General features: G+C 36.3%; 1 protein-coding gene across 1 annotated transcript in view; it reads right to left on the bottom strand.

The window, feature by feature from the left end:
- Positions 1–26,952, bottom strand: part of LOC122815034 (gamma-secretase-activating protein-like) — a 529,462-nt gene that overhangs the window by 256,775 nt on the left and 245,735 nt on the right. The window contains exon 2 of the mRNA XM_044087285.1: positions 9,535–9,614. Within this exon, the coding sequence (XP_043943220.1) occupies positions 9,535–9,614 (80 nt within the window). The remainder of the gene's footprint in view (positions 1–9,534; positions 9,615–26,952) is intronic.

The following is a 26,952-nucleotide window of genomic DNA, read 5'->3' as shown; positions in this document are numbered from 1 at the left end:
CTTCATTCCCACCTGGTTAAAGACTGAAACAGGAATAAGGGTTTGTGATGGTAGCAGGTATACTAGCACCCAGTGACAAATAAACAGACACAACAATGGAATAGCAGGAGAATCTAAACATACAGTTACCCTTTCGCTATGTAGAGATGGAGATGATGGGAAAGCAAGCTGCAGCTGCTCTGGCATACTCAATTAACCAATCAGACATGTCAGTTTTAGGAAGCATGGAATCCCAATAGTTCAGGCACCACCCACTCTCTGACTGGGCATGGTAATGTTGTGCAATTTGGAATCCTAACAGTTCTCACTCAACAGAAATGGCCATGGTGAGCAGCATGGAATTCACCATGGTTCTTGGTCTACCAACTCTATGAACAGGTTTGGTATTGGTGGGCAGCATAGAATCTCCACAGTCCCTTCTAAGCAGACATGGTAATAGTGGGTAGCATGAAATCCTAGCAGGTCTGGGACCCCCTTTCTTAGTATGCACAGTAATGGCGGATGGCATGCAATCTCAGTAGCTCTTTATCCACTAACCAAGCATACATGGGGCTTGGAGGGAGTATGTAACACCAGCACCGCCTGCAATATTCACTAGCCAAATAAACAAAATAAAGTTAAAAGGCATTCAGTTCCAGCATCACTAGTAACACATTCAGGATGGGCAATATGCAATCCCGGAGGTTCTGGCACCACCTAATTAAAAAGCAGACAAGGTAACAGTTAACACTGGGCAGGATAGACAACAAAACATTAAAGAGAATGTGGCAGAAACCAGCGGCTCCCTAGTATGGAACATCTCTTTCGAGAATCTTGATTACTAGCGAAATATCATTGCTGAATAGAGTATGAGTTTTATACCGACACAAAAGACAGATATTACTGACTGTTTAATTGATTTGAAAACGTTTACCCGTAATGTTATGCTAAAGGTTCAGTTCAAGACTGACAATACTAGTACTAATAATATTACAACCAATTGCTTTAAAAAAACTAGTATGTATATACCTGTCAATAACGCTTCTGTTGAGGTTTTCAAAAAAATGTATGAGGATGAAATTTTTAACTTCTTTACTAAGAAAGACATGGGCAAAACTAATTACAACCAGAGTTTAGATGAATATAGAGAACTTAAAAAGTTATGTGCTGATGACACCATTGCCATTAGACTGGCAGATAAAGGTGGCCCAGTTGTAGTAGTGAATAGAGATTTTTATGATACTCAAATGTTGGAAATGTTATATGAAGCTGATACTTATGCTGAAATTTCTAGGGCTGAAACAGATGTAATGGTGAGAAAAGTTAATGACAGTTTATTGGATTGCTTATTGGGTCGTACTATCACCATGGATTTATTTAAATATTTAACATGTGAAGTACCATTGATTCCTATCTTACAAGGTCTACAGAAAGTACACAAATATCTGTACAAACCACTTTTTAGACCTATAGTATCGAGTAGGGGGTGGTGCGCTGAAAACATGTCTATTTTTGTTGAAAAGTACTAGAGATTTATGTTGAATGAGAATGTATATGTACTGAAAGATAGTAACAATTTTCTAAATGATTTATATAAATTCCTATCGAATAAGCAGGAGTGTGCAATTTATAATCTTGTAACTATAGACATACAATCTTTACATGTATACCAAATGATGCTGGTATTGATATGTTAAAGGAATATTTATGTATGTTCAGTCATTATGGTGGTGCTTTTACTGAGTTACTGCGTTTGTTCATGGAACTAATTTTTAGAGAACAATGCATTTATATTTAGGGATTCAATTTATTTACAACAAAATGGCGTAGCTATGGGCACATCCAGTGCTAAGAGCTACGCCAATATTATAATGGCTCATTGGGAAAGTAGACATGTTTTGAGGGCATTTAAGCAAGTGTTTTTTTAAAGTAGATTCGTAGATGACCTTTTTTTTTATATGGAATGGTGATGTAGAAGCATTAGTCAAGTTCCATGAATACTTAAATTCAACAGCATTGTTTTTGAAGTTTACTCTGAATTTCTCTAGAACATCGCTTGACTTCCTAGACGCAACTATATTTAGGACAACTGAGGGTAATATTTCTACTAGAACATTTAGGAAACAATGTCACAGGAATAACTACCTCCATAGGAGGAGCATGCACCTCCCGCATATATATCAAAATATAATTAAGAGCCAAAGATCGCGGGCATCGAGGTTGAATGTGATCGAAACTGACTTTGAATTTTATTTATTTATTTATTTTTATTTTACATTTGTTGATTGGGAAAGTCTGACTGGATACATGCCCATTTTCAGCGGAGGCCAGGGGAGATGAGCTCCAAATACAATACAAGAAAATTTAAATGAAAACTCCAGCCAAGCTAGAACTTCCAATGAGTGACCTCACAAATCTCCTGTAACAGAGGCACATGGGATATATGCAAAGGACCCTTATGAACATCAGGTGTTTCAGCTATATGGCGATTCTGATTGCCCATGGCTTTTACATTTGAAGTCGTTTTAATGGACAATTTCAGGCCAATAAAGCCAAATCCCACTAGCTATGGTTCATAGGTTGGTACTAGGCTATCAGCCCTAGGGCCTATACAAGCCTAGGCATAACAATTCCCTGGCTATTTCTTCCCTCACTATTTACTTCTCTGGACTCCTGTCTGGCAGGGCGACTGACGTGATCCCCGGGGTGAATTTCCTTTCTCCCATCCAATTGTCAAGATTCCTTTTGAAGAGGGCCAAAGAGGCACTCTGCTTGACATGTATGGGCAAACTACTCCAGAGTCTGGGAAGTCTCTGTGTCAGGAATCTATCCCTCCAGCATGTTTTGTTTATTGTGATGACAAGGTTTAGATCCCTGGAGCATGTGGCTCTGAGGGATTTGGATTTCTTTAAGTGTAGCATGTCCACCGGCTCTGGGTTTGAAATGGCCTTGTATGTTAAGCAGAGATCGCCTCTGAGGAGACAATATGTGACAGAGTATAACTGGAGTTTTTTAAGGCAGTCAGCTTAGGGCATCTGCTTTAGGCCTGTGATTCTTTTAGTGAGGTAGATATAGTGGATATGCATATTTTGGCCTTGTTATGACCTCGTCAGCATAGCATAAGCAGAGTGTTTGACTAAGCATAAGAAATACAGGGTTGTTATACCCAGCTGATGTCCATTATCATTAGGGTGACTGCAAAATATCCCAAATAACAAATTAAAACAAAGAGTTAGAAGGTCACACTGAAAAACCAATCAGAAAAAACTAAATGAAAACTCCAGCCAAGCTAGAAGTTCCAATGAGTGACGTCCCAAACCTCCTGTAACAGAAGCACATCTTATATATGCAAATGACCCTTATGAACATCATGTATTTGAGCTACATGGCGATTCTTTTCTTTTGCTTAGTCAAACACTGTGCTTATGCTATGCTGACGAGGTCATAACAAGGCCGAAATATGCATATCCATAGCTAGTGGGGTTTGACTTTATTGGCCTGAAATTGTCCATTACAATGACTTCAAATGTAAATGTCATGGGCAATCAGAATCGCCATATAGCTGAAACACCTGATGTTCATAAGGGTCATTTGCATATATCCCATGTGCCTCTGTTACAGGAGGTTTGGGAGGTCACTCATTGGAAGTTCTAGCTTGGTTGGAGTTTATTTATTTTTTTCTGACTGGTTTTTCAGTGTGACCTTCTAACTCTTTGTTTTAATTTGTTATTTGGGATATTTTGCAGTCACCCTAATAACGGACATCAGCTGGGTATAACAACCCTGCGTTTCTTATGCTTAGTAAAAAAACTCTGCTTATGCTATGCTGACGAGGTCATAACAAGGCCAAAATATGCATATCTATAGCTAGTGGGGTTTGGTTTTATTGGCCTGAAATTGTCCATTAAAATGACTTGAAATGTAAAAAGTCATGTACAATCAGAATCGCCATTGTTACAGGAAGCTTGGGAGGTCACTCACTGGAAGTTCTAGCTTGGCTAGAGTTTTCATTTAGTTTTTTCTGATTGGCTTTTCAGTGTGACCTTCTAACTTTTTCTTTTAATACAAGAAAATTTTGAATAAAAATAAACAAATTAAACAGAATTCCATACTAGTAATACTCAAACTTAAAAACTGTTAAAACCTCAAGTATACAATCCCCCCCCCTTAGGTACGGTCATAGGCCATGACAAACAAGGGTAGGAAAATATTACTTATACTAAAGAAAAAATACTTTTGGTAGAGTAAGGGGAGAGAAACACCAAAGGAAGAGGAATTCAGAAACTACAGACTTGAGAGATAAGCAAGAGGTGCCAGTGTCAGTCATGATTTGAGCATGGATATAGCCATTGTGATTTTAGGAAGATTTTAAGTTGATGTTTGAAAAGTGGAGTGGAAGTCAGGGATGTAAGGTCAGTTGGTAGTTTATTCCAAGCTATACCAATTGAGTTAGTAAACAGGGAGTCACCAGATTTATTGTTAGCTTTTAGGGAAGAGACAAGTAGTCTGTTGGCAAATCGCAAGGTAGCAAGATTTTGAAAGGGGATAATAAGGTTTCTGAGAATGGAAGTTTTTGAGGAACGATGCAGAATCTTGTGAATGATTATGAGTTGCTGAAAAAGAAACTGGCTTTGCAGTTCAAGCCATCCTAGAAGTTTTAGGTTTTTGCAGTGATGGGTATGACATGGGCTATCAGAGGAAAATCTGGCTATGTTGTTGTAAGCTGTGGCCAGCTTATTGATATTGCTTTTGGAGAGGTTTGTAAAGATTGGGCAGGCATAGAGGAGAGTAGATAGTAGGTGAGTTTGGGCAATAGTAGTCCTGGCTGAAGGAGTGAGAAAAGGTTTAATTCTATATAGGGAACCAAGTTTTCTACTCATAGATTTGATAGTTAGGTTGATATGGGTGTCGAAATTAAGATTGTGATTACTTGTTACCCCACAAAAGTTTGGTTTAAAAGAGAAATACTTGAGCTCCAAGCCAAATTTGAAGCAAGGGGTTATAATACCTATGAGGTGGATACAGCTCTGAAAAGGGCAACGTCCTTCAGAGAGGGTAGACCCTACTATTCAGAAAGACCATGGGATGTAAAACAAAGAAGGCTGAATACATGCTTACGTGTGCCTTTGACATACTCAAAGTAATATTAAAAAGATAAAGTGATCAAAAGTAATTGCCAGATACTTAACATGGATCCTGATGTCAGCACTTTAGTTGGGAACACACCAAATTTTGTTTAGAAAAATAAGAAAAATTTAAAAAGAATGCTTTGTTATCCCAAGAATTATAATGATAATGCAAGAAACATTACTGATTATGGCACATTTTCATGCTCTAGATATAACTGGCGTAATTATATAGATAGTAGTGGGAATTTCATACATCCTGATACAGGTAAACATCTTGAGTTTAAGGTTAGAGCAACTTGTGATACATGTCACTTAGTGTATTTAGCTATATGCCAAGTATGCTCGAGCTTCTATACAAGTTAAACAGACAGAGTTAGAGAACACATTTACCATATTAATACTTCAATATGCAGCGGTTAGCGTTGCCGCCTCACAGCAAGAGGTTCACCGGTTCAATCCTCTGCTGGGGTGCCTTCTGTGAGGAGTCGGCATGTCCTCCCTGTGGTCGTGTGGGTTTCCTCCGGGTGCTCCAGTTTCCTCTCAAATCCCAAAGACATGCTGTAGGTGGATTGGACACTCTAAATTGGCCCTAGGCGTGAGTGTGTGCATGTGTGCCCCTTCTGTGGAAGGTTGGCCGCAGGGCTGGCAACTCAACACCGTAAAAAACTCCACTGCCAATCATGAGCAGACAGGTGATCCGCTGTGGCGACCCCTAACCAGGAAAAGCTGAAAGAAGAAGAAGAAGAAGATGCACTAATGCTTTGGCTAAACATGTGACCACCCATGGTAAACAGCATACATTTAGACTTATTGAAGTAACAGCTCAAAGTGAACGTGGGGGTGATATTAGGAACAAGGTGAAGACATGCAAGTTAAAATGGATAATTAGAATGAGAGAGAATAAAGGGAAAGGTTTGAACAATAAAATTTGTATTAAACCTGTGTTAAAGAATAGGGTTTTTAAATAATGACAGTTGATATTTATATTTATAATATATTTTATTTTTCAGGAAGACATATTTGTTTTAAATAAGGTTTCTGTATTTTCTATATGTTCTATATATCCCAGACAGGGAATATGTTTGATGGATATGTTTTTTTAAAACTTTTATCACATGACTGTGTTGATTGTTTGTTGAATACTATCCGTTATGTTCCATTTAAATACTTTGAAACTGGAGAGTATTGTCTGATGAAGCGGTTATAGATACCGCAAAAGCGCTCACAATAAATGTTTAAACTTTCACCTCTGCATCTACTTCTGGTATATGTTTGCGATTTGCCTTAGGTTGTTTTACCAGTGTTCTCTCTATTTGGTTATTATTTTGCTTATAGTAATGTTTACTACAAGAACTGGTGAGACACTTGTTCCCCTTGCTGAAAGTATTGTTTTTTCTTAGTAAAAAGCAAACTCCCTCCCACCCACAATTACCTCCATACCATCATGCACCCACTTCAAAACTTTACTAAAAGTGCACCTAAAAACATGCTGGCTATGCCCTTGCAACTCCCACTCTAATATCATCCACCCCATCCAACCACTACCTTTCTTTCCACCCCACTAACTACCTTGATTATAGCAAGCTCAGATGCTCATAAACCTAGTACTTATTATACAGCAGGAATTTCTTCTTGTAAGATTTGTTAATGTCTGTTATGTACTTCGCAGATAAAGATTCTAGTTGCCTACTGATGTACTATGTTCTTTATCTGTAAAAATGTTTGTAATTAATTGCTCTGTTAATCAAATTGTTAATCGCTATATAATCCAATCTAACCACTGTCTGTTTATTTTAACTATGGAGCTTTTCTCCCCGGGCCTCCACTGAAAATGGGCCTACGTCCAGTCGGACACTCCCGGTCAACAAATGTAAGTAAATAAATAAATAAATAAATGTAAGCTTACATGCTTTTTACCCAGACACTAACCTACAAGACAAAGTAATAATAGGGGACAACACAATTCAGTCATCATCAATACCTATTAATCATCAAATTTGGTACTTGCAAGCAGATCGCAATCACAGCAGCTCCAGAGTTAGTGTGAGGTTAACAGAGAAGACATGGTACTAGTCGGAACCACATGATCCAATCAGCTCTGGCACAAGATACAAAGTGGACACAGAACCCATTATAAAACATGCAGTCCCAGCTGCTTTCTGTCAGTACCCACTAACCAAGATGATGTAGCACTTATGGAAAGCATGGAAACAAAGTGCTGATGCCACCTAGTATCGGAGTACTAGTGATAATTTTTAAACCACCTCAGCAGCTTGATCACTGCTCACAGGCTGAGGACATGGCATTGTCAAGCAACGTGCATCCCAACAACTTTGACACCACTTAACCTAAGCAAATAAAGCAATGGTGGGCACAATGCAATTCAAGCAACTCGAGCAGCACTCACAAACCAAGCAAATACAATATATGCAGTAAGCAGGCAATCCTAGTTCCTTTACCAGTCACTAACCAAGAAGTCAATATAATGGCAGAAAGGCATAACCTTTTAGCAGTTATGGCACCACCCTCTAACTGAGAAAGTATGTCCGCTAAGTGAAAAGAGACAATGGAAGAAAATCATACAATCTTTCACTACCCCAAGCACTTTGATTACATTAATGTTGTAATACAGCAGCACTAATGTTGTAATATAGCAATAACCCATGGCTGGGTGTTGACAATGCTAGATTTACCCACGACTAGCATGGTTTGGTCAGGAGGGTGAAGCCTGAGTGTGCAAACAAAGCCAACCATGGGTAAATCCAGCATTGTCCACACCCAGCCATGGATTATTGCTATTACACAATGATATTACTTAAGAAAAAGTTACAAACTTTTCTTAAATAATGTACTTCCAAATGGGTGGTGTGCTGCTCTTCCACATTTTTCACTGGTATACTAGGGCTTTCTTGATGCGTATGGGACTTTCGTTCCCACACTTATGCAGTACATCAGTGCTGTGTAAAGAAAGCAACACAGAAAAGAAGATCTCCATTGTTCCTTTTTCTTTTTTAAATGTTGTTGTTGTCTTTCGGCTTTTCCCGGTTAGGGGTCGCCACAGCAGAACTCCGGTCTGCTAATGATTGGCAGTAGATTTTTACGAACGCCGAGGTGCCAGCTCGACATTCAACCTTCCACGAAGGCACGCCCATTTATGCATGTCTTTCGAATGCCCACCCAACCGCGGGGAGGAAATGCAGACTCCACACAGAAGGCACTCCCTGCACTCTAGCCAAGAATCGAATGGGAGAACCTCTTGCTGTGAGGCAACAATGCTACCGCTGCACCACCGTGGCAAACCCAGTACAACTGAGATAGGATGGAAAAATACAAGCAAAATCAGGTATTTTTTTTTTAGATTTGAATAAGGTAACTACTGATTTCCTAGTACTTTCTTCATACTGTCTCTCTCGTACCTCCGGACTGTCCAGATTTCTGATTTTATAATCAATCATACTGCTCATTGAATAGTTGGACTGCAAAGGAGATAACAGCCATAAAAATAAATTGATGTGCAAGTTCTGATGAAGTCCCTGATAAGCGCAGATGAAAGCACTTAACCCATGTATTTAGTCTCTTGTGGTTCTATATTAAAGTTCAAGTTTTAAATATTTTAACTTCCACATTGATTTATTTTTATGTCTGTTATCTGCTTTACAGTCAAACTAAGTTAGCAGTTGGTTATACAGTTTAAGATAGTACTCCAGTTTTTTTGTTGGTGTTTTTTAGGGATTTCTAATTTTATTATTATTTTTTTTAATGGTGAAGAAAAAGTTATAGCATATAGTAATGGAAGAAAGTCAGAGAGATCAGACTTTTTTCCTTTGGCATATGCTCAATTTACAATGGGCATGCTGGTCGGGCTGATCAATCAGCGTGCTCGTTTTTAATGTTAATGGACAGTCATTATATAATACAGCAATAGACAGGTTGTAGGCATGGATGCACCACCCTTTGGGTAATATCCTGAACCAAGAGTGTTTCTGTCCATCTCCTGAGATCTGTTTAGATGTAAAATAATGGTAACCACACCATTAGTGGAGTAGTGTCCTAGAAGCACTGCTTCTACAAACCATCATCCCATGTAACTCAAGCTAAAGGCGATAGCACTAACATCAGAATGTGGTTTCAGGTCATCTTAATCTCATCAGTGTGGAGAGAAATATTGTCCAGTATCCTAGAAATACTAATTCTATATATTAACACTTTCAGGTCAAATACACAAATAACCCATATTGTAGCCAAACAGAGAATAGAAAGTGAAATGCTATGATTTAAATATAAAACATGTATTTAAAAATAAAGTATGGGTTATATATAAAAATAAGGTATGTCCCACATTATGCACAGCGTCAGACAACTTACATAAAAATTCCACTTTAAAAATGCAGTACGCTGGTAGTCAACTGACAATGAGAAGTCTTACCTTCCATGTATAAATTATTGTGCCATCACTTTCAATGTTGACAGTTTGGGCCTTCACATCCACAGCTCTACCAGAGCCATCTAAAATAATACAAGATGCTTAAGTTAAGCATGTTTCAATAAAAGTATGTCAAAAGTTACAGTAACCCAATCTTTATTCACAAGAGATCAAACTACTCAAGCAGACACTTTGACAACTCTGCCACATTTTTAGGTACTGTTATGAATTTCACACATTTATGTCTATAAGGTGCAGGTGCCTATTCATTATGAAGGTTGAGGAAAAAGATAGATAGACATACTTCTCAACTGCAATTATTTAGGCATAGCACTATGATTCTGCCCTTCAGCCTTGCTCCACTTAGATTTATTTTCTCAATTTTTTTTTTATTTTCAATTAAAATAACATGTACATAATATTTTTAAATATCATTTTAAACTATATGTAATATTTACAATAGTCTGACTTTCAATTATATACACTGTATGTTATTAAATATAGAATTAACAGATCAGTTATCAGAGATACAATATTGATTATTGCAGTGTCCAGCAATAATATTTACAATAGTCTGACTTTCAATTATATACACTGTATGTTAGTAAATATAGAATTAACAGATCAGTTATCAGAGATACAATATTGATTATTGCAGTGTCCAACAAAGATATAACTTTCTTCTAAGGATCATTTACCAATGACCTGGGATAGATTCGTAGTTCTTGGATTTTTATTTCCATCGACGCAGTTGTCTTCAGTAAAGTGTAGAATTCTTCCAAGGTTGGGGGTATATTTGAATTCCACCTTCTGGTTACGCATTTCCTAGATATAGCAAGTATTGTCCATAACAAATACATATTTGTCTTACTCAGGTAGGGACCTTCCATTTACATTTAGTATAATCAACACTTTAGTCAAGGTAAAGGATTCATTAAACAAAGCTTGTAAAAAATGACTGATTCCATTCCAATATGATTTAATTTTATTACATTCATAAAAATATGAATCCAGTCTGCTTTATTTGACTTTTCACACCTCCAGCAAAACACATTTGTAGTAGTACTAATCTTTTTAATTCAATCTGGTGTTAAAAATGCTCTATGTAAGTATTTCCAGTTAAATATTTTCTAGTACTGTGTGTTAAATGTGTAATTAACTGATAATAAGATGTTAGTTTTAGTTTCTTCTGTTAACTGCAATGACTGACCTTTTGTTAAGAACTGCCAGCATGATGGTTTGGGAATTGCTTTATATGTTATTAACTATTTATATAGATTTGAAATGGAAATTTTCTTTTCACAAGTATTATATAGAAATTCACACAGAAAACTTATTAGAGTTGAAATATCTTTAAATGAGGAATTACTAATTAATCTGCATAAATCTTGAGTGTACATTAGAATGCTTTGTAAGGTTAACCAGCCCTGTGTTGGAATATTGTAAGCAGTTTTTATCACATTTATATCTAAAACATTTAATTTACACATTGAAACCAGCATAAGACTATTTTGTTCCCAGGAGGTTATTGTTTCCCTATATATTTTGGGAGGAAAGTTCCTAGTGATGGTAAAATGGGGTTAAAAGGCCAAAGTTTTAGATCTATGTTTGCACTGATAAGTTTCCTAAAGGAATTGACGGAATGATTAATCAGTGTTGTTTTAGAAGGTTTTGCTATATTATATTGTATACTTATGCATAGTATGTACCCGGGTTTGTTTGATTTGTCTACTATTAAACATTTTTTTAACAGATTAAATTCATTTGTTAATATAGCCGTTGTCAACTCTTTCCAGATGGCAAAATAATTTGGGTTTATCCAGTCTATTGTAGTTTTAAGCACAGATGCTTTTATATATGCTTCTATTTCTGGAAAGTTAATCCTCCTTGTTTCCAGGGTCTAATGTGATGAATTAAAGCTACTCTATTCTTTTTGGGATAAAATAAAAATGTTATTAAACATGAGTTTATTTCTTTAAGAATGCATCTTTCAGGAATTAACTGTATTGCTAACGCTACATATAGTATTTTTGGCAATAAGACCATTTTTATTAACTGCAATCTGTCTTCAAAAGTTAATATAATTTTGTTCCACTTTCTATATATATATTTATTGTTTCAATAATGTCTTTATAATGTATTAATATTGGTTCATTTACATTTTTGCATAACACTATTCCTAAATAATTTGGGGTAAGTTCTTGTTTTCCTATGATGGATTTATCTATAGCTTGTAGTTCTTGTTTTCTTATTTAAAAATAGAAATTTTGATTTTGCTCTAAGTGTAGACCTGAAATCCTATAAAATTTGTCCATTACTACTTCTAGCTCTCCTAATGACTCTCTGGAGTTTGGTAGGTTTAATAAAATATCATCAGCAAGAAGCATTATTTTAGATATGTACTGATCATAGACTTTTATTCCTTTTATTCTTGGATTATTGCATATTATTTCTGCAAGTATTTCTATAGCCAAAGCAAATAAAATAGGAGAAAGGGGGCATCCTTGTTTAGTACCTTTCATTATATGGATAGATTCTGAGGTGAAAGGACCTAATTTAATGTAGGCTAAGTTATTAATATATATGTTTTTTAGTAATACGATGAAGGAAGGAGGAAATTCAAATAATGCAAAATTTTTAAATAGATATTCCCAGTTGAGGGAATCAAAGGCTTTTTCTATGTCTAATCCGATTACAAGGGTTTCTCTATCTTCTTTATTCACATAATCTACAAGAGTAAGTATCCTTTCAATATTATCATGTGTGTGCCTGTTATATAAAAATCCAGGTTGATCATTATTAATTGTCTTTGAAAGTGGGATTTTCATTCTGTTAGCTAGAATTGACATGAATATTTTGCAATCATTATTCAGTAATGATATAGGTCTGTATGAGGTACAAAGGTCTGATGGTTTATTATCTTTTAGAATTGGTGCTATGAGAGAATATTTCCACGAGGGTGGTATTTTTGCTTCTGACTGGACTTCTAGCAAAGTTTTATGAAAAAGGGATATTGCTGTTGAAGAGAGGAGTTTGTAAATATCCATAATTATACCATATATCCCTGGAGCTTTGTTAGATTTAATTTCTTTTATCTTGTCAACAATTTCTTTGTAGGATATACGTTTTTGTAGGTCTAGTTATAAGTTTTCTGGATTTTTTAATATTGATCAGGTTTGTATTTAAGTTTATTTGGTTGGTATCTAAATCTTCTTTTTTGAAGTGTTCCATATAATGGAACCAAAATGCTTCAAGGATGTCTCCTATATCTGATACTTTTTCCCCTTTCTTTTCATGATATATACTATTAATGGTATTTGCTTTAGATTGTATTTTAATTCTTGCAGATAAGTTATGTAGATATCTGGGGGAGGTGGCTAATGAGTTCATTTTTAAATTTCCAAGGCTAGACATGTTTTGTGTGTTAGAATTTCATTATATTTTTTATTTAATTCCTCTATTTATTTTTTGACTTCTGGACAATTCTGATTTTTTTTTTTTAGATTTTGCTGTCAAGAGTCTGGCTTGCAAGTCTAATGATTCAGATTCCCACTCTCTAACTTTGTTTTTGTACCAGCTATGGGTCTTACCAAATAAATATGCTTTTAATGAGTCCCAAACCATGACTCTACTGATTTCTGTTGTGTTATTAATTTCAAGAAATAACTTTAGGTCTGTCAACATTCAGGGTCTGAATTCTTTAATTTTCATGATATATCATGGAATTCTAGTTGAGAGGATTAAATGTTTAAACTCTATTTGGAGCTTCATTATCACAGAGTCATGATCTGAGAAGGGACATGGAACTACTGAGAAGTTGAGGATTTTTGTTTGTAAATCTTGAACTACGAATAATTTTTCTATTCTGGTTTGTGTTCCAAATCTATGGTCTTTATGGGAAAATAATATGGATTTATCATCTTTTACTTTAAAAGTGTCTATAAAAGTGTCTATTAAATGAAAGAATCAATCCATCTTTTTTAGGGTTTTGAAATAGTTGCTATGCAAAGAGACTTCTTGATGGTTTCAGAAGCTTTTAAGGTACAATTAAAGTCTCCTCCCAGTATAAGATTTCCTTTATAATTGTTGGAAATAAAATCTAGTTTTTTTTAACCATTCCCGTTTCAATTCCTGGGAACCAATATAGATTTGCTAAGGTCCATATTCTGTTATTAAATTTAATTATAACAAACGCTAGTAGACTTTCTTTGTCTTCATATTTATAAATTACTTTTGGAGTAATTATGTTTTTCTTACAGAGAATAGATACTCCTTTTGTCTTTGTTCTATAGCAGGATTGAGCTGATACTGTATAGTCCTTAGGGTTCCAAATAAAGCTATCATTAGTCTTAGAATGCATTTCCTGGAGAAATATTACTTGTGCCATATTTAGATTTCAGTTTGATCTTTTATTTGCATTATTTAAGCCATTAGTATTTAATAAGAATGTTAAATCCATTTCAAGTTACTGTTGGATGAAACATTTTGCTTCTTTTTTTTTTACTTTGATTATACTAGTTATACCATATTCTCTGATAATATTGAATGCTATTTTTATGTGTGTAAACGTGAGAGTGAAATGTAATGTTCCTTCTTCTTTAAATACAAGGAGGGTAAAATTCTGGTCAAGCCTTAAAAAAGTACTTCTATAAAACATTAAATTCTAAAGTATCAAATACAAGTAAATATGAATTTCCCATTAAACATGGAATGAAAGTCATTCCTAATCCAATAAATAAAGATAGATCTATTGGATTATCACTCATACCTTTAACCAACAATATCATCTGAGCCCCATATGTTAAATTATTATATGGAGAATTTTCTTAAAAGAGATATCAAATTCTATATTATTCTATAGTATTTTATATATCAGGATGGAATGTTAATAGAGTAAACAACTATTATGTTGACTTAGAAAATATCCAATATTTAGTTACCCTTAAAAGATCCCAAACATGTCAAATATGTCATTTCGGAGAAATTAAATGCAACAGAGGAGCATACACTAAATAAGCCAACAACAAATAGATTATTACTAAAATAATTTGACTAAAAGGACTCTGTAGGAGACAATGAGCAATTACCAATGAAATATGAATTTACTGTAGGTGTACTGTCTTCCTTTACTTTCCCACTCTTCAGCTCACCAACTTCAACTTACACTTATGAAAAGACATGGCTTATAAGTGGTATTCTGTGAGTACAGGCGCCCTATATTCTACTGTGCAGTGCTTTTACATATTTATAGGCAAGTATTAATCAAATAGTGTTTAAAGCATCTTAGAGAGTTCTCGGGGCAGTTAGAATACTCTTAAGCCTCTCCTCCCTTGACCAAAAACAGAGATTTCCCTTCCCTTTCTTTCCCTTGTTTTAAATCAGAACTAATAAAAGAAATTCAGCAAACATAGATAAACAGAAATAACATTCTTCAGTAGTCCATTTTGTACATGACTTGCAATCAGTTAAACAAGTCAGTGACTAAGATCACTTTAGTAAACATTATAAAGACAAATTAGAAATAATTTCCTAGCTCTCTAAATTTTCTGATAAAGCAAAAAGTTAACAATAAGCTATTTTAAGTAAAAGTGTAAAGCATTTAAAATTTTCCTTGCATGTATACATTTCTACTTATATTGTAGTGTCAATAGCTGTCTTTGAAATCTGAAAATACTTCACTTCTTCAAATTATTCCTTTTTCGTATCAGGTGTATTTCAAGGGCACAATTAATATTTAGACTGATGTTTCAAATAAATAACTTGTCAGTTGTCAGTTGAGTTAGTTTAGAATGTATGTTTAGAGCAAATATAGCATGTTGCAAAAATAATATGTATTTTTTCATGTGCGAGACTGTCATATACAAGTGACATATATAACAGCTTATGGATTCAGGTTGTTAAAGTAAGTTATGCTTATTAATCAGGCAGTTTCACTTAAGGTCACAAGTAATTTGGGGACATTTCAGCTGAGTTTCCAGGAATGTGTAGTCCAATGTGAGTAATTTATAAAGTATTTACAAGTTGTTCTATTAAGTTATCTAATTTGCCCTTCCTTAGATTGTAATTCAATTTAATAGCTAAACATTACTTTTTTATTTGTTATCTGCGAGGCTAAATGCACTTTGCAGATTCACAAAGTCCATAGAAACTGCTGTTGTTTTCTGTTGCCATGACCACGCAAATATAGCGGTTCCTAATCAATGAGCGTTAAAAAAAAAAAAAAAAAAACTTAAATAGTTCATGATGCTGATAGAATGTAAAGAAAACTTCACTTCTCACAAGCAACAGTACTTTTATATATTATATATTATGTTAATATTATAGGAAATAATTCAACTGACAGTATGTATATAAACTAAACATTTCAGAGTTAATCACTAACATGCCCCATAACCCATTAAGCATAACAGTGTCCACCATTAATCTAATAACTATTGTAATAACATCTGATTGAGTCCACTTTCCTCACAAACGTGTTACACTTCATTAAACAAAGCAGAGTCAAACATCTGTCTAATAATCATTATAAAGACAAAGAATAGTAATTTCCTAGCTCTTCAAACTTTCTGATATCGCAAAATGTTGACACTAAGCTATTTTAATTGGAAAACTAAAACATTTCAATACTTCCTTGTGAATGTACATTTTTACTTACACTGTAGTGTCAAGAACTGTCTTTGAAATCTATGCATTACTTCACTTCTTTCAAGTCATTAATTTTACAGTTCAGATTATATTTTGTCAAAATGTCAGTAGCATTTCAAGGACACATTTACTATTTAAACTGATATTTTAAATGAATAGCTATCAGTTGCCAAGTGAGTTTGTACTGAGTGTGAGGTAACTGCAAGGATAACATGTTGCAAAAAGTAATATGAATCTTTTCATGTCCTCTAGAGACTGTCAATTTCAAGTAACATATAAAATTTAACTTTTACAGTGCAGACAGCTTGTGGAATCAGCATGTTAAACTGAGTAATACTTTTTAATCAAGCAGCTACATTTAAGTGCACATGTAGTTTGGGAACATTTCAGTTGTGTTTCCAGGAATATGTAATCCTATGAGGATAAATCATAAAATATTTACAAATAGTCCTATTATGTATTTATTTTACCTTGCTAAAGTTGTTTTTCATTTTAATAACAATAAGAAAAAGTAATGTTGCTTAGTTATCTATGAGGCTAAATGCACTTCGCAGGTTCAGTGTCTTTAGAAACGGCAGCAATTACTTACTGTTGAAAAAAAATTAATTTGCTTTTGCTGTATTTGTCTTTCCTCCTACTTTATTTTGCTTTTCTTAAAAGTACTCAGTTTTACTTATTCTGCTGCATTTATTACTGCTTGGTAGTAGCCTGATTAAATTGTAACTGTTATTCTAAGTCTTTTGGTTTAAGCACTTGGGCTTCATCCAGGCTGTTTTACATTAAGAAGGTTTGTGGTCTGCACTGTTGTGGCAGGACAGGTAGCTTACATCCTTCTAAGCTGGGAATTGCTGATTGAAAGCCCAGTGTCTGCTATTCTAAAAGTGTATTAGTTCTGGCTTAAGCACTTGGGCTTCAGGCCAGTTATTCTACATTAAGAAGGTTTGTGGTCTGCACTCTTGTGGGAGGACAGGCTGGATTCTACCCTTCTGAGCTGGGAATATCTGGTCACAGGCTTATTGTGCCTGCTTATTTGAACTGTTTCTTTCTGAAATTGGTGCGGCTTGTTGTTGTAGCATAGACCAGATTCAGGCCTGCTGAATCTAGGTTTGTATAACTTGAGTACTGATCCAGGCCATCTTTTCTGGGGAAAGTTCCCCTGCACTCTAGTAAGCAGGGGTGTGCAGTTAGAACTTGTCTGATTGAAGACTGCTGGAACAGAGCTCAGTTTTGAGCTTTTTTTCTGGTTAATTGGGTAACTTGTTTAAATCAGTTTGTTCGTTTTCTATTGTGTTTATATATATATATATATATATATATATATATATATATATATATATATATATATATAAATTGTACTTTATTCATCTGCTTTTACTGTATTTGTTTCTTCCTACTTTATTACTAGTGACATTGACTACAACTCTGTTCTGCGATATATAATAATAAATATCCTTTTCTGCGCATTTAAAGTGTTTTTTGAGTGTATCTGCTTTATTTTCTAAAAAAAACAAATAGAAATATATATATGTACTTGTTTCCTGCCTTTCTAAGCTAGTATAGTCCAGTTTTCAGGTTAGTGCTGAATTCAGGGCTGTGTTACAAATCTCTGTGTTTGCCCATACCTTACTTGGATAGAAGGAAGTTCTCTGTTCACCTGTGAAAGAGGGGAGCTTTGAGCAGCCTGTCTGTCCCTGGAGGAGTGGTTTCAGCCCAGAAATTAGTAGTTTATTGGCCATTTTGGGCTAATTTCTCTCTCTTTAATTTCCCTGCTATAAATACCATATTTGCTCGGTTTTGCGCGACGAGCAGCGCCAGTTAGCTAGGGTAAAACTATTCCCGGCTCCAAAAAGTCTCCTGTTCAATTTTTCCATTGGAACTAGACAAACTTTCAACTTAAGCACTCAAGCCACTCATTTCTCAGCCTGGCACTTTCTCAAAACTTATAGCAAGCACTTATAAACTGTAGCACTAGACCCTCCTGTACTGTACAGAAGGACAGGGCTCTCTATTCGACCTTACAAGCCATCCAGTAAAACAGTTCACTGTACCTATCCAGGCATGTCCAAAGGGCAGTCTCAGGTGTATTCTCCAGTCCAACTGGTGAATCTGGGCATTTTGAGGCAATGTTACAACTGCCTCATGTACACAGACAACCCCCTCCTCCTACCACCAAACACTAATACATGCGAGAGATGCAATTATACAGCCAAACGGGAGGCTAAGCTCTCTCAACCCAAGACTGCATCAAACAGTCAAGAGGAGAAAGGAAATACTTGCATCACACCAACAGTCTCACATAAACCCATTAAAGCAGCACTGGAAAAAAACACATATAAATACATGAAAACGTACTCGGAGGCTCTAAATAAAAATCTGCAAAACTGCAAAACCAACAGAGACCTCCAAAGTAAACCAAGCAACCTCCACCCCCCAATACAAACCATGACACACATACTTCACAAAATCAGTGTGCCATGCAATCACAGCCCTTAAGGCAAAACAACATACCCACAGAAGCAGACCCAAGGCTGATAGTCCAAAAAACCACTGCTCGGACAAGAGTATTCCACATCCAAGGAATTTATTATGCTATACGATACCAGAGCTCCACACAATAATAGACCAGAAATCCAAAACTCCAAAAACAGAAGATCAGGTTAAGCGCTTTCATCTGCGTGAAAAGCAGATTTCATCAGAACCAATACTAAAACGCTTATGCTCTCCTTTTAAGGCAATTTTTGCACCAAAAATCAATTTACTTATAAAATTTCACAACTGTTCCGGATACTACTATAAATTCTACTGGTCACCTAAACATACATTTTAACTGAAATAAAATAAAATAAAATATAATTTGATAATATACATGCCATATACATTCGTAATAATACAACTATATAATAATAAATAACCTTATAAATGAAGTTTTTAATATAAACAATGCAGAAATATGAAATTTTTAAAAATTATAAATGAATGTATGCTAAAATGTGTCTTATTTGAGTTGATGACTTGACTATAAAATCAAAATATGAATTAATACTAAGAAAATAAATGGTGATACCACTAACCTACACAAGATATCTCTGATATGAAAACTGGCAAACAATAATACTAATACTCCAGTGTAAACAAATATCTTGTGAATAACATATTAATCTAAAATTGATCTAAAATTGATTAGTCTAAAAGCAAAAAAGGTTTGATACTGATGTGATCATTTAATCCTGGGCACGTTGTGGCATCACATAACATTTGCCACTTACTTTCTAACAGGGCCAGAAAAGTTTTCCAATTACCTCCACAACCTGTGATGTCAATATGATCAATAATGCTAAAAAGGAAAGAATGTTCTTGCCCTCTATCTATAATGTTTTTACTTAAGGCATTATTGGTGTCATGTTTTTTAATCTTGTATAAGTGCTCATAGATTCTTGTTTTAAATTTTCTCTCAGTCTTACCAATGTAATACGCGTCGCATGAGGTACAAGTAGCAACATAAACAACCCTGGAGGTATTGCAATTCCCTCCCTTGCTGTACAAAAAAGTCCTAGTGATGTTTTTTAACTTAATGACTTTTGCTTCATTGATATTACTACATTGGTTGCATGTACCACACTTTGTTGTTCCTTTATATCTATTGACCACCTTCTTTTTGTCTTTGATGCTTTCCAACATATTTTTTAAGTTGTGAGATGTTTTAAAAACACATTTGGGAACAGTGCCCACTACTTCACCAACTTCTTCAGATATAGTTAAAAGATTCCAATGTTTGTGCAAAATTTCTTTTATTAAGTTGGTGTAGGGGCTGAACAATATCACACAAATGTGTCTATTATTATAATCATCCTTCTTTAAGGGTACGAATGGTTTACCCAACAAAGGTGGGTATTTCTTACCCTATTCCTTCCTCACATAAGTAACAATGGGAGTGAGCATGTGCTTTGGATAACCTCTATTAATGAACATATTATAAATAACATTCAATTCATTATCCATGATATCTTTGTTTGATGACATACATGCTGCACGTATGCATTGCCCTTTAAACACATTCTTAAAAACGTGAGGGGATGATTACTACCATAATATATGTAATCATTAGAGAAGGTATCCTTCCTATGGATTCTCGACTCAAATCCTTTTTCATTGATATTCACAAATGTGTCTAAATAGGAAATACCTTTAGTCTCTATCTTATAAGTAAATTTTAAAAAACTGGTCGTGTTGTTTATATAATCTATAAAACTCTTGATTGCATCAACTGGTCCTTTCCAAAGAATAAATAAATCATCTAGGTACCTAGTATAGTAAACTATATGTTTGTAATACTCACTGGGGAAGATGTATAGAGATTCCCATTCTAACATGACGAGATTGGCGAACACTGGGGCGCAAGAAGCACCCATAGCGACGCCTCTACTCTGTCTAAACAATTCGCCTTGGAACTGGAGATAATTGTGATCCAGAACCAGTCCCATCATATCAACAATGAGATTGATTTTGTCCCAACTCATAACTGAATATTTTCTTAAACTATTACAAAAATAGTCTAATCCGATCTCTTTAGGGATGCTGGAAAAAAGGTCAACAACATCGACCGTTAGAAAAACCAAATCATTATGCCATATTTCAGGTGTCAAATTACCCAAAAAGTTCCAAATGTTTAGAAAAGTCACCATTTAGGCCTATAATATCAGGCTCTAAATCTAAGACATATAATATAGGGGTTACCATAGATGTTTGGACCAAACACATTTATGATAACGTGAGACATCTTACCAAGGATTCATGGAACTTTTTGGGTAATTTGACACCTGAAATATGGCATAATGATTTGGTTTTTCTAACGGTCGATGTTGTTGACCTTTTTTCCAGCATCCCTAAAGAGATCGGATTACACTATTTTTGTAATAGTTTAAGAAAATATTCAGTTATGAGTTGGGACAAAATCAATCTCATTGTTGATATGATGGGACTGGTTCTGGATCACAATTATCTCCAGTTCCAAGGCGAATTGTTTAGACAGAGTAGAGGCGTCGCTATGGGTGCATCTTGCGCCCCAGTGTTCGCCAATCTCGTCATGTTAGAATGGGAATCTCTATACATCTTCCCCAGTGAGTATTACAAACATATAGTTTACTATACTAGGTACCTAGATGATTTATTTATTCTTTGGAAAGGACCAGTTGATGCAATCAAGAGTTTTATAGATTATATAAACAACACGACCAGTTTTTTAAAATTTACTTATAAGATAGAGACTAAAGGTATTTCCTATTTAGACACATATGTGAATATCAATGAAAAAGGATTTGAGTCGAGAATCCATAGGAAGGATACCTTCTCTAATGATTACATATATTATGGTAGTAATCATCCTCCTCACGTTTTTAAGAACGTGTTTAAAGGGCAATGCATACGTGCAGCACGTATGTCATCAAACAAAGATATCATGGATAATGAATTGAATGTTATTTATAATATGTTAATTAATAGAGGTTATCCAAAGCACATGCTCACTCCCATTGTTACTTATGTGAGGAAGGAATGGGGTAAGAAATACCCACCTTTGTTGGGTAAACCATTCATACCCTTAAAGAAGGATGATTATAATAATAGGCACGTTTGTGTGATATTGTTCAGCCCCTACACCAACTTAATAAAAGAAATTTTGCACAAACATTGGAATCTTTTAACTATATCTGAAGAAGTTGGTGAAGTAGTGGGCACTGTTCCCAAATGTGTTTTTAAAACATCTCACAACTTAAAAAATATGTTGGAAAGCATCAAAGACAAAAAGAAGGTGGTCAATAGATATAAAGGAACAACAAAGTGTGGTACATGCAACCAATGTAGTAATATCAATGAAGCAAAAGTCATTAAGTTAAAAAACATCACTAGGACTTTTCTGTACAGCAAGGGAGGAAATTGCAATACCTCCAGGGTTGTTTATGTTGCTACTTGTACCTAATGCGACGCGTATTACATTGGTAAGACTGAGAGAAAATTTAAAACAAGAATCTATGAGCACTTATACAAGATTAAAAAACATGACACCAATAATGCCTTAAGTAAACACATTATAGATAGAGGGCAAGAACATTCTTTCCTTTTTAGCATTATTGATCATATTGACATCACAGGTTGTGGAGGTAATTGGAAAACTTTTCTGGCCATGTTAGAAAGTAAGTGGCAAATGTTATGTGATGCCACAACGTGCCCAGGATTAAATGATCACATCAGTATCAAACCTTTTTTGCTTTTAGACTAATCAATTTTAGATCAATTTTAGATTAATATGTTATTCACAAGATATTTGTTTACACTGGAGTATTAGTATTATTGTTTGCCAGTTTTGATATCAGAGATATCTTGTGTAGGTTAGTGGTCTCACCATTTATTTTCTTAGTATTAATTCATATTTTGATTTTATAGTCAAGTCATCAACTCAAATAAGACACATTTTAGCATACATTCATTTATAATTTTTAAAAATTTCATATTTCTGCATTGTTTATATTAAAAAAGTACAGTTTTGTACCTACCATAAATGTAGATGTTCGAAGATCCACATTGCTGCAGTCCTTACACTTGGGTAGTCCGCTGTCCTCGGTCGGCCCGAATATCAAAGTATAAGGCTGACGTCGGTCAAGGCGCATTTGACTGACATCAGGACGTCAGGGTACAAATGCGCATGACCGACGTCATATCCTCAGTCTTTTCTTGCCCCAGATGTCAGAAGACCCTAAAAATAAAGGTCAAAACCAAAAGACAGCAAACAACCAACCAACCACCCTTGCACTAATTATATGTACAATATATACAATATACACAATATTTACAACCCAACCCACACAACCACCTCTAACTGCAGAGGGGAAGGAGGGAGGGTAAATTGGACTGCAGCAATGTGGATCTTCGAACATCTACATTTATGGTAGGTACAAAACTGTACTATGTTCTTCATCTCACATTGCTGCAGTCCTTACACTTGGGTAGAATCCCAAAGCAGAGGTAAGGGAGGATGGCCAAACTACAAGGAAGCAGGAGCTGCCAAAATGCCCTGCAAAACAGCAGTGGCAAAACCAGCCCTGGATTTAGAGTAAAGTGGCAGGTGATAATGCCTAGAGAAAGTATGCACTGAACTCCAAGTAGCTGCCTCCAAAATATCCTTGGTTGCCACTCCCCTCAAAAAGGCTGTCGAAGTGGCAGTAGCCCTAATGGAATGAGGCCTAATCCCAGCTGGAATCTCCTTGCCATGATGGGAATAACAGAAAGCAATGCAAAACCCAATCCACTTAGAAATAGTTTGTTTTGACACAGGCTTGCCCTGAGAACTCAAAGCAAAAGAAACAAACAACTGCTGAGACTGCCTGAACCCTTTAGTTCTGTCCAAATAATATCGCAACTGCCTGTGTACATCTAAAGTGTGCAAAATCTTTGCCCCTTTATTTTGGGGATTTGCATAAAAAGTAGGCAAATGAATAGTTTGGTTTAAAGCCACACTAGAAACCACCTTAGGCATAAAGGAAGGATTAGTACGTAATGATACCCTATCCTTATGGAAAATCAAGAAAGGCTCAACCGCCATAAGGGCCTGTAATTCAGAAACTCTTCTTGCAGAGGTAATGGCCAACAAAAAGGCAGTCTTCCATGATAAATATTTCAACTCAGAAGCAGCTGCAGGCTCAAAAGGTTGTAGAGTAAGTTTCTCCAACACAAAATTGAGATCCCAAGCAGGAGTAGGAGCTCTACGTGGGGTCTTATATTCTTTGCCCTCTAAGAAATTGCTTGAACAAAGGATGAGAAAACAATGGAGGGTCACATTCATAGTGAGCTGAAATTGCTGCAGCATGAACCTTAATAGAAGAGAAGGACAAACCTTTGTCCAGTAACTCAGTAAGATATTGAAGAGCCACACTTAAATTAGGCTCAGAAACATCAAAATCCTTCGCTGCACTCCAAAATAAAAATCTCTTCCATTTATCTGCGTACACTTTCCTTGTACTAGGCCTTCTAGCTTCCAAAATCACATTCAAAACTTGTTGTGGAAGTTGAGACCCTCTATGATTCAAAACAGAATATGCCAGGCTGTTAGGTGAAGAGAGTGAAGTTTGACATTGAGCAAATGGCTGTCCTCCTGTGACAACAGGTGTGGAATCGAAGGCAAAGGCCATGGAGGCTTCCGTACCAGACTTCTCAGTAATGGGTACCAGTGCTGTCGAGGCCAATCTGGAGCTATTAAAATCATCCTTGGCTTGTCCTGTCTGACCTTTAGAAGTACCTTTGAGAGGAGAGGCAGAGGTGGAAAGGCATACACATGAAGATTGCTCCAATTGAAAGAAAGAGCATCCACTTTCCAAGCTGTGGGATGAAACCTTTTGTGCAAAACTTTGGCAGCTGATGGTTTAGTGGAGAAGCGAACAGATCTATGTCTGGAGTTCCCCATGACACTGTCAATTTCTGAAATACATGAGGATCCAATTTCCACTCGTGGGGATCCATAATTGTCTGCTCAACACATCTGCTAAGGAGTTCTGTGCTCCTGGCAGAAACCTTGCCTGAAGATTGAGCTGTAAACTGAGAGCAGTCTCCCACAAAATCATTGCTTGCCTGCATAGAGGATAAGAATGTGTTCCCCTTGCTTGTTGATGTACCACATGACAGTTGTGTTGTCTGTTAGAATAAACACCTGCCCTGGAAGAAGTAAATCCTTGAAAGCTATTAATGCAAACTGGACTGCTAACATCTCCTTCAGGTTGATATGTAGATGTTGTAGTCTGGCAGGCCACTTGTCTTGTATCCACTTTCCATTTAGATGAGCTCCCCAAGCTTTGTCTGAGGCATCTGTCGTTAAAATCTGACTCGCCTCTGGCCGGGTCACAGAGAGTCCCTTGTTTAGGTGACATTCCTGAGCCCACCACAAAAATTCCTTTTGAATGCAAGGTATTATTTGAATGACAGTGTCCAGATCCTGGCAGTGCTGTGTCCATACATTTTGAGATACCATTGTAGCTTCCTCATATGCAGTTTGGCATTGGGAAGCACCAGAATACAAGATGCCATGAACCCTAAGGCTTGAAGGACTGTCCTTGCAGTCAGCCCGGACTGATGAGATAGTTGATGGAAGTAAAGGAAAAGACTCTTTTGTTTGTCCGGGGTTAAAAAGGCCATCTGGGATGCTGTATTCAGTCTTACACCCAGAAAGCACATGTCCTGAGAGGGTACTAGACTGGACTTTATTTCGTTCACAGAATACCCCAGGCATCTTAGCACTGCTATCACATATTCCAAATGATGAAGAAGCTCTTCCCTTCCTTGAGCCAGAATCAGGCAGTCGTCCAAATAAGGATAGATCTGTATTCCTTTTAGCCTGAAGAAAGCTATCACTGGAGCCAGAACTTTCGTGAACACTCTGGGCAGTAGATAAGCCAAAGGGCAATGCAGAGAACTGATAGTGAGAAGTCCCAGCTCGAAAACGCAGATACTTCCTGCAACTTAGTCTGATAGGAACATGAAGGTAAGCCTCCTTGAGATCCAAAGTTACCATCCAATGATCTTTGCCCAGCAGAGGTAAAAGCTGTTGTAACGTCAACATTTTGAACTTGGGAATGTCCAGATAAGTGTTGAGGATAGATAAATCCAAAATTGGTCTCCACGTGTTCCCCTTCTTTGGTACTAGGAACAGGCGAGAATAAAATCCTAGGCCCACTTCTGGCATAGGGACCGGTTGTATGGCCCCTAGTTGAAGTAACAGAGAAATTTGCTTGTGAGCCTCTATTCTTTGTTGAGGAGGAACGTCTGGCATGCCTCTGAAAGGAGGCAAGGTATGGAAATAAAACCTGTAACCTTGGTGTATGATATCCAATACCCATCTGTCTTGGGTAATTAAACTCCAATTTTCTTTGAAAAGTGCCAACCTTCCTCCCAAAGGTGCTGCCAGACGAGAAGGCTCTGGCAGCTGAAAAGGTAGGTCATTGGGTCTGTTTACGAAAGGACTGACCCCTGCCCTCACCTGAAGACTGTGCAGGTGAACTCCTGTTCTAGGCCTGAAAGAGCCCTGAGCTCTGCCCTACCACGTCTAGATCTACCCCTAGACTGGGAATCATAAGAAGGATACGTCCACCCTTTAGCAGGCCAATTTCTACTAAACTTTGGAGGCTGAACCTGCAAAAAATCTTTAACAGTCTGCATAGACTTAGCCTTGTCTTCCATTTTCTTTAAAACTGCCTCAACAGGAGAACCAAACAACACATCAGATTGTAAAGGAGCATCTAAAATCCTTGTTTTAACATGGTCAGATAAATTTTGATCCCTCAGCCAGGCGTGCCTGCGAAGAACTGAGCCAGTGGCAGCCACCCTAGACGAGGCCTGTACAGCATCAAAACCACATTGCAAAGAATGCTTACCCACCTGTTCAGAAACATGTACTAAATCTTGTAACTCTTCACAATCAATACCTTCCGCCAGAGCATCAACCTTAAACTTCAACTGTGAAAGGAGATAGTTTTGGTATTTTAACATGTGAAACTGGCAATTCAAAGCCCTCATAGCTAGAGTGGAAGAAGTATAAACTTGCTTTCCCCATCTATCCAAGGCCCTGGCTTCTTTATCTGCAGGAACCGGATTCTTGACAACAGAAGCCTTAACACCTTTAGGCCCCTGGCTAACAGTTTCTGGGTCTGCCCTAGGACTCTTAAAAAGATACTTATGAACTTCAGGCACCCTATAATACCTATCCGGTTTAACAGGAGCAGGAGGCAAAGAATCAGG

The sequence above is a fragment of the Protopterus annectens genome, chromosome 11.part0 (genome assembly GCF_019279795.1).
Source record: "Protopterus annectens isolate FY-2018-M chromosome 11.part0, PAN1.0, whole genome shotgun sequence".
NCBI classification, from domain to species: domain Eukaryota; kingdom Metazoa; phylum Chordata; order Ceratodontiformes; family Protopteridae; genus Protopterus; species Protopterus annectens.
The sequence above is the reverse complement of the archived record's forward strand: the minus strand, read 5'-3'. Positions and strand labels throughout refer to the sequence as shown.